Source organism: Scyliorhinus canicula, chromosome 30, assembly GCF_902713615.1.
Source record: "Scyliorhinus canicula chromosome 30, sScyCan1.1, whole genome shotgun sequence".
In the NCBI taxonomy this organism is placed as follows: Eukaryota; Metazoa; Chordata; class Chondrichthyes; order Carcharhiniformes; family Scyliorhinidae; genus Scyliorhinus; species Scyliorhinus canicula.
In genome coordinates this window covers 13,174,813-13,183,792 of record NC_052175.1, presented here as the reverse complement: position 1 = coordinate 13,183,792, position 8,980 = coordinate 13,174,813, and the positions used below count along the sequence as shown (strand labels likewise).

At 55.4% G+C, this 8,980-nt stretch overlaps 1 protein-coding gene across 1 annotated transcript; it reads right to left on the bottom strand.

The window, feature by feature from the left end:
• LOC119958611 (39S ribosomal protein L9, mitochondrial-like) lies at positions 1 to 8,750 on the bottom strand. Its single transcript, XM_038787091.1, has 4 exons — positions 8,673 to 8,750; positions 6,044 to 6,145; positions 2,567 to 2,650; positions 1 to 286 (listed from the first exon to the last, which is right to left on the bottom strand). The coding sequence occupies exons 1-4, from the start codon at positions 8,748 to 8,750 to the stop codon at positions 128 to 130; spliced, it is 423 nt and encodes a 140-aa protein (XP_038643019.1). The 3' UTR covers positions 1 to 127.
• Positions 8,751 to 8,980: the final 230 nt, after the last annotated feature.

Genomic DNA, 8,980 nt, shown 5'->3' with positions numbered 1-8,980 from the left:
GGGGGGGGGGGGGGGGGGGTTTAAACCGTCACCCTCACCCATCTGCCCGAGAGTCGCCCCGCGCTCCCGGTGACGCGGACGGGGCAGAATCGAGGAGCGGCCGTGATTCCCTGGACGTCCCGTCGTCTCAGCTCGCCCTGGGGGGCTCCTCTCCCGCCCCGTCCTGCTCCGCCGCCTTCTCCCCCGCCTCCCGCTGGCGGCGAAGCCACTCCTTGTAGCGCAGGGTCTTCGGCCGCTCGAAGTTCACCACCGACATGGGCATGCGGACGGTCTCGATCCCGTTCACCTGCGGCGGGGAGGGGGGGAGGTGGGGGGGGGGGTTAAACGTTCAGCTGCTGTTGTATAAAGAGTCAAAGGTTCTGCTCCTTTACTCAAACACCTTTATTTCACTTCAGCAGACTCTGCACAAAACTCGATCTTCACATCACCTGACACAAAGGAGGGGGGGGGGGGGGGGGGGGGGAGAGGGGGAGGGTTCAGCAATCAGCCCTTCCCCTGCCGAGCCACTCGGATGTTACAGGGGGCCAGCGGACGGGAGGATTATACCGCCGGGAATTGGCAGCGACCTCCACCAGGACCCCTCGCCCGAAGTGAAGTCGCTGTTTACCAAGGACACAGTAAAGCAGCACTCCATTCTTCCTGAAGATTTAACACCCACACTGGAAATAGCCCAGGCCACAAAGTTTCTAATTATAGGGGGCACATTGAAAACAACATCAACCTACACGGTGCACTGACTGGATTTACATTTTACCCCATCCAACTGCACCACGTTATCCTCAAACACTGTCAACACTAAATACACTGAGCTTTACTCTGTATCTAACCCCGTGCTGTACCTGCCCTGGGAGTGTTTGATGGGGAGAGTGTAGAGGGAGCTTTACTCTGTATCTAACCCCGTGCTGTACCTGTCCTGGGAGTGTTTGATGGGGACAGTGTAGAGGGAGCTTTACTCTGTATCTAACCCCGTGCTGTACCTGTCCTGGGAGTGTTTGATGGGGACAGTGTAGAGGGAGCTTTACTCTGTATCTAACCCCGTGCTGTACCTGTCCTGGGAGTGTTTGATGGGGACAGTGTAGAGGGAGCTTTACTCTGTATCTAACCCTGTGCTGTACCTGTCCTGGGAGTGTTTGATGGGGACAGTGTAGAGGGAGCTTTACTCTGTATCTAACCCCGTGCTGTACCTGTTCGGGGAGTGTTTGATGGGGACAGTGTAGAGGGAGCTTTACTCTGTATCTAACCCCGTGCTGTACCTGTTCGGGGAGTGTTTGATGGGGACAGTGTAGAGGGAGCTTTACTCTGTATCTAACCCCGTGCTGTACCTGTCCTGGGAGTGTTTGATGGGGACAGTGTAGAGGGAGCTTTACTCTGTATCTAACCCCGTGCTGTACCTAGAACATAGAACATAGAACAGTACAGCACAGAACAGGCCCTTCGGCCCTCAATGTTGTGCCGAACAATGATCACCCTACTCAAACCCACGTATCCACCCTATACCCGTAACCCAACAACCGTTACTTTTTAGGACACTACGGGCAATTTAGCATAGCCAATCCACCTAACCCGCACATCTTTGGACTGTGGGAGGAAACCGGAGCACCCGGAGGAAACCCACGCACACAGGGGGAGGACGTGCAGACTCCGCACAGACAGTGACCCAGCCGGGAATCGAACCTGGGACCCTGGAGCTGTGAAGCATTGATGCTAACCACCATGCTACCGTGCTGCCCAGTACCTGTCCTGGGAGTGTTTGATGGGGACAGTGTAGAGGGAGCTTTACTCTGTATCTAACCCCGTGCTGTACCAGTCCTGGGAGTATTTGATGGGGACAGTGTAGAGGGAGCTTTACTCTGTATCTAACCCCGTGCTGTACCTGTCCTGGGAGTGTTTGATGGGGACAGTGTAGAGGGAGCTTTACTCTGTATCTAACCCCGTGCTGTACCTGTCCTGGGAGTGTTTGATGGGGACAGTGTAGAGGGAGCTTTACTCTGTATCTAACCCCGTGCTGTACCTGTCCTGGGAGTGTTTGATGGGGACAGTGTAGAGGGAGCTTTACTCTGTATCTAACCCCGTGCTGTCCCTGTCCTGGGAGTGTTTGTTGGGGACAGTGTAGAGGGAGCTTTACTCTGTATCTAACCCCGTGCTGTACCTGTCCTGGGAGTGTTTGATGGGGACAGTGTAGAGGGAGCTTTACTCTGTATCTAACCCCGTGCTGTACCTGTCCTGGGAGTGTTTGATGGGGACAGTGTAGGGGGAGCTTCACTCTGTATCTAACCCCGTGCTGTACCTGTCCTGGGAGTGTTTGATGGGGACAGTGTAGAGGGAGCTTTACTCTGTATCTAACCCCGTGCTGTACCTGTCCTGGGAGTATTTGATGGGGACAGTGTAGAGGGAGCTTTACTCTGTATCTAACCCCGTGCTGTACCTGTCCTGGGAGTATTTGATGGGGACAGTGTAGGGGGACCCACTGTCATGCTGAACACCCTGCCGTCTCCGATGGGCGCAAACGCAATGAAGGGAGGGGATAATTCAGCAACGCGGGAGGAAAATCCTCGCTATTACTCACTGAGACCTCGCACCAGTGATCCCCCCAGGTCCGGATCGGCTCCTCGGGAATCTTCAACGCCTGAGGCGGCACAAACAGTCGCAGCTGAGGGAGAAACGGTCAGACGTCATGCACTCAATTCAGCGAATCCCGCAGCACCCCCCACCTCCGCGTGGTCGGGGGCACCGACCCGAGACGGGAATAAAACTAACAATCACTCCACAGACTGCGGCGGCTCAGGGAGCTGACTCGCCAACACCGGCAATTTAGGGAGAGCCGGCAATCTATGCACAGCAGGATCCCGGAGACAGCCACGGCGATAACCACCCGGGTGCTCCGGAGCGTGTGAGGTCGGCGGAGGCACACGCCGCCTTTAACCGGGGTAACCGATCGTTACATGGAGAGATTCGGAGTGACGGTGCGGAAGAAATTATTTCCAGGTTCCTGGGGCCCTCCATTCTCAGCGCAGCCACTCCAAAGGTCAAGCAGCTGCCGCTTGACTTATAACCAGATATTCATTGACGGGACGGGCAGCCACGCAGACACGGGGAGAACGTGCAAACTCCACACGGACGGTGACCCAGAGCCGGGATCGAACCCGGGTCCTCGGCGCCGTGAGGCAGCAGGGCTAACCCACTGCACCGCCAGATGGATTTTTAAGGACGATCGGAGATCGTTTTATCGACACGCTAACCACCGACATTCACTCCCTTCACCCCCCCCCGACGCACAGCGGCAGCCGTGCGCACCGTCTACAAGACGCACCGCGGCCACTCGCCTTCGACAGCACCTTCCAAACCCGCCACCTCTACCATCTAGAAGGACGAGGGGGGGCGGCAGACACACGGGGAATACCCCCCCCCCCCCCCCCCCCACCTGCAAGTTCCCCCTCCGAGCGGGTTCAAATGGCAGCTTCTCGAGGAGCAATTTAGGCGCACGGTAGCACAGTGGTTAGCACTGTTGTTTCACAGCTCCAGGGCCCCAGGTTCGATTCCCCGCTGGGTCACTCTGTGCGGAGTCTGCACGTCCTCCCCGTGTCTGCGTGGGTTTCCTCCGGGTGCTCCGGTTTCCTCCCACAAGTCCCCGAAAGACGTGCTTGTTGGGCGAATTGGACATTCTGAATTCTCCCTCTGTGTACCCGAACAGGCGCCGGAATGTGGCGACTAGGGGCTGTTCACAGTAACTTCATTGCAGTGTTAATGTATGCCTACTTGTGACAATAATTTCTTTGTTCATTTAATGTACCCATTTCATTTTTTCCAATTAAGGGACAATTTAGCGTGGCCAATCCACCTATCCCTGCCCATCTTTGGGTTGTGTGGGGGGTGAAACCCACGCAGACACGGGGAGAATGTGCAAACTCCACACGGACAGTGACCCAGAGCCGGGGTCGAACCTGGGACCTCGGCGCCGTGAGGCAACAGGGCTAACCCACTGCGCCGCCGACTTGTAACAATAACAAAGATTATTATTATTAGGGATGGACAAGGTGGTGTCAAAAAGAGGGGTAGGTGAGGGTCGAGTTTCGGAAATTTAGAAAGCGTTGATGGATTGGGGGTGGTGAAGCATAAGTGGTGGGAAGAGTTAGGGAGGGAGGTGGAGGCTGGGCTGTGGGTGGAGGCTTGGGAGGAGTGTGACTGAATCCTTGTTGTGCTCCAGGCTTAGCCTTATTCAATGTAAGGAGGTCCACAGGGCGCGTATCCCGGATGAGGAGGTTTTTTTGAAGGGGCGGAGGATAGGTGTGGCCGGTGCGGGGGTGGGTCCGTCAATCACGTCCACATGTTTTGGGCGAGTCCGAAGCATGGGGGAATTCCGGCAGGAGTTTGCCGACGTCGTGGCGGAGGTCCTGAAAGGTGGCTCCGAGGTGGCGATCTTTGGAGTCTCAGGAGACCCGGGAGTCCGGGAGTCCGGGGGGGGGGGGGGGCGAGAGAGAGGCCGATGTCTTGGCTTTGCCTCCCTCGTAGCCCGGAGACGGACCCTGTTGGAATGGCGGGAGCCGTGTCATGTGAGAGTACCTTTAAGAAACGGGTGTGTATATAAATATCTGTTGTGAGTACCTTTAAGAAATCGGTGTTCACTACTGCAGTGATGTCAGAGAGTGGGTGGAGCTGGGCAGTCTGTCAGCTTTCTACTTTCGTTTTAGGCTGTTTGCTGCAGGGTGTGTTTTAGTTTCGTTTTCAGTGTTGGAGCTGAAGCCAGACAGAGCAGGTGTACGGTTGATCTCTCTGCCATGAAAAGACTATCTCTGGATTATTTGGTGAATTCAGAATTATAAATGTTCTCAGTAGTGACTTTAACCTGATGTGCTTCTGGTAAAAGGTGTTTTTAAGTCTTCCGGATGTTAAAAAGGAAAGCTTAAAGGATTACTTAGTGTTGTATTCTTTGGGGGCTGTATTTGAATTAATGGTTGCTAAGATGTTTACTGTATGTTTTAAAAAGGTTAACTTGAGTTCATAGAATAAACATTGTTTTGCTTTAAAAAATACTTTTCCGGGCAGCACGGTGGCACAGTGGGTTAGCATTGCTGCCTCACGGCGCCGAGGACCCGGGTTCGATCCCGACTCTGGGTCACTGTCCGTGCGGAGTTTGTACATTCTCCCCGTGTCTGCGTGGGTTTCACCCCCACAACCCAAAGACGTTCAGGGTAGGTAGATTGGCCATGCTAAATTGCCCCTTGATTGGAAAAAATGAATTGGGTAATCTAAATTTATTAAAAAAGAATACTTTTCCATTTCTGCTGTGCCACACCTGTAGGGTGGGCCGTGTGCTCCCCATACCACAATCTAGTAAAAGTTGTGGGTCAGGGGAACTCCATGATACACTTTGGGGTTCTCTAAACCCTGGCCCATAACAGCTGGGGAGGGGGGAGGGGGGTTAAAAAGGAGGTAGGGGAGCAGGGGAGTGTGATGGTGGGGGTGTTAGACCTTTATTTGTTGTGATTATTTGTATTCCTGTTTGCTTACTTTTTGTTTGTGTTTGATGTATATGTAGAATCGCCTCAATAAAATGTTTTTCGAAAAAGGAAAATTATTAGGGATTGGCGATAAACACTGGGCCCACATCCTGTTGTTACAACTTCCTGGGTTACGCACGGCAAATTCCGGCTCCACTTGACCCAGAGTCGTCACGCACACACAACGCAGATGGAGGTCCTCCAGTTAAAGGCCTTCAGTTGGGTACTTCCTTTACCGTCAGCTTGTGACGATCTTCACCGCAGAGAGAGAGCGGGCAAACGGCAGCGGAGAGGGGGAGGGGGGGGGCAAACACAGCCCCCTCGTCCTTCGCGGGTCAGGAGGCGCGCAGCAGGTTCTCGTTGATATGAACCACCCGGCGGGAACCGACCGCTGACGGTTGCCAGGCAGAACACTGTCCCCAGCCAACCCATTGGGTTAACCAACCTGCACCGGTTGCCTCCGGCCTGCTGGGTACCCAGAAGCCTCCCCTTTCTCCCCTTCCCAAAGGCAGCAGTTGAGAGCACAAGGGTTCCGCCTCACTCACCTCTTTCAGGAAATGTCGACAGACAAGTTCCTTTGTCAGCTCCCACTTCACGTTGTTCTTCATCCTCACCACCAGCTTGGAATTCTTCAGGAACTCAACCGTCTGGCCAAATGGAGGAAGCAGAGGGAATAACAGACCCGGCACGGTGTAGGAGAGGCGGGGGGGAGGGAGGTGGGGGAGGGGGGGGGGGGCTATTAATCTCACCCACCTTGCCCGTGCCAGTTGTTCGGAAGGATTAACCTGTCTGCTCGTCTCCCGAAACCTCCACCCCCCCCCCCCCCCCCCCCCCGCGTCCCGCCCACATCCCTGTAAATTGCTCTCCTTCCACAACCAGAGAAAACTTACAGCACAGCAGGCCATTCAGCCCATCTTGTCCGTGCCAGTTGTTCGGAAGGATTAACCTGTCTGCTCGTCTCCCGAAACCTCCACCAGCACCTCCGCCCCCCCTCCACATCCCTGTAAATTGCTCTCCTTCCGCAACCAGAGAAAACGCACAGCACACAGCAGGCCATTCAGCCCACCTTGTCCGTGCCAGCCCGAGGACACCCAAGTACCCTTTCTAATCCCACCTCCCTGCACCCGGTCCACAGCCCTCTAGCTGACAGCACAAGGCGCAGATCCGGGGACTTTTAAAAAAGAGTTTAGGGTCTCTGCCTCCACCACCAACTCGGGCAGCGAATTCCAGACTCCCCGCTACCCTCTGCGTCAAAAAGGTTCTTCCTCGTGTCTCCTCTACACCTTCTGCCCTCATCTTGAATCGACGTCAACTGGTTCTCGAATTCTCCACCAACGGAAACAACTTGATCCTGTCCACTCGATCTCTTCCCCTCATGGATTTTTTTCATTAATTTAGATTACCCTATTATTTTTTCCAATTAAGGGGCCAATTTAGCGCGGCCAATCCACCTACTCTGCACGTCTTTGGGTTGTGGGGGCGAAACCCACGCAGACACGGGGTGAATGTGCAAACTCCACACGGACAGTGAGCCAGAGCCGGGATCGAACCCGGGACCTCGGCGCCGTGAGGCAGCTGTGCTAAGCACTGAGCCACCGTGCTGCCCTTTCCCCTCATGGTTTTGTACATCTCGGGCGGCACGGCGGCGCAGTGGTTAGCACTGCTGCCTCACGGCGCTGAGGACCCGGGTTCGATCCCGGCTCTGGGTCACTGACCGTGTGGAGTTTGCACATTCTCCCCGTGTCTGCGTGGGTTTCGCCCCCACAACCCAAAGATGTGCAGGGGTAGGTGGATTGGCCACGCTAAATTGCCCCTTAATTGGAATTGGGCTGGTTTAGCTCACTGGGCTAAATCGCTGGCTTTTAAAGCAGACCAAGCAGGCCAGCAGCACGGGTTCGATTCCCGTACCAGCCTCCCCGGACAGACGCCGGAATGTGGCGACTAGGGGCTTTTCACATCAACTTCATTGAAGCCTACTCGTGACAATAAAGCGATTGTCATTTCATTTTTTTTCCCAAATAAAACTGGGCACTTTAACTTTATTTTAAAAAAATTAATTGTGTACACCTCAATCGCACGTATTCACAGGGAAAATAACCCCAACCTCTCCCATCTCTCCTCGTAGTTACACTTTTCCAACACGGGAAATATTTCAGTATTTCCCGATTCTAACCCCCACTTTGGAAAGTTCCTATTGAACCTTTTCCCGCTGCCCGGTCAGACAGCGCCTTCCCCATCACTACAACTCGCTGCGTTTAAATTAAAAATTCTTCTCATCTCTCCTGGTCTCGGATGTTGTGTAATTGTTAAGCCTTCGCGTATCTCTGCCTCATTCGCTCAAACCCTCCTGCAAACCGCACAGAGATAGGGAGGGGGTGTAGGGGCTGGAGGTTACAGAGATATGGAGGGGGTGTAGGGGCTGGAGGAGGTTACAGAGATAGGGAGGGGGTGTAGGGGCTGGAGGAGGTTACAGAGATCGGGAGGGGGGTGTAGGGAGTTGGAGGAGGTTACAGAGATAGGGAGGGGGTGTAGGGGGCTGGAGGAGGTTACAGAGATAGGGAGGGGGTGTTAGGGGCTGGAGGAGGTTACAGAGATGGGGGTGTAGGGGCTGGAGGAGGTGACAGAGATAGGGAGGGGGTGTAGGGGCTGGAGGAGGTTACAGAGATAGGGAGGGGGTGTAGGGGCTGGAGGGGGTTACAGAGATAGGGAGGGGGTGTAGGGGCTGGAGGAGGTTACAGAGATAGGGAGGGGGTGTAGGGGCTGGAGGAGGTTACAGAGATAGGGAGGGGGGTGTAGGGGCTGGAGGAGGTTACAGAGATAGGGAGGGGGTGTAGGGGCTGGAGGGGGTTACAGAGATAGGGAGGGGGTGTAGGGGCTGGAGGAGGTTACGGAGATAGGGAGGGGGTGTAGGGGCTGGAGGAGGTTACGGAGATAGGGAGGGGGTGTAGAGGCTGGAGGAGGTTACAGAGATAGGGAGGGGGTGTAGGGGCTGGAGGAGGTTACAGAGATAGGGAGGGTGTGTAGGGACTGGAGGGGGTTACAGAGATAGGGAGGGGGCTGGAGGGGGTTACAGAGATAGGGAGGGGGCTGGAGGGGGTTACAGAGATAGGGAGGGGGATGTCGGGACTGGAGGAGGTCACAGAGATGGGGGGGGGGGGGTCAGATAGCACTCACCATTTCCCCAGTCCGAGTCTGCCGTCTCTCCTCCGGTTTTCCCTCCCGAAGCAGCTGTGACAGGGATAGAAAGCTCATTTAGAACGATGGCCGTTCGCGATTTTGTCCCTCACACCCTGGCGATGGGGAAAGAGAGGTGGGGGGGGGGGGGGGGGAGAGGAGGAGGAGAGAGAGGTGGGGGTGGGGAGAGAGGTGGGGGGGAGAGAGGTGGGGGTGGGGAGAGAGGTGGGGTGGGGAGAGAGGTGGGGGTGGGGAGAGAGGTGGGGGTGGGGAGAGAGGTGGGGTGGGGAGAGAGGTGGGGGTGGGGA

What these genes read in the sequence shown, in the direction of transcription:
- LOC119958611 (XM_038787091.1), bottom strand. Translation starts at nt 8,750, where the DNA reads ATGAGCTTTCTATCCCTGTCACAGCTGCTTCGGGAGGGAAAACCGGAG. An exon ending in GTCGACATTTCCTGAAAGAG is followed by an intron (nt 2,651 to 6,043) that starts GTGAGTGAGGCG and finishes TTTCTCCCTCAG; the next exon opens with CTGCGACTGTTTGTGCCGCC. An exon ending in ATCACTGGTGCGAGGTCTCA is followed by an intron (nt 287 to 2,566) that starts GTGAGTAATAGC and finishes TCCCCGCCGCAG; the next exon opens with GTGAACGGGATCGAGACCGT.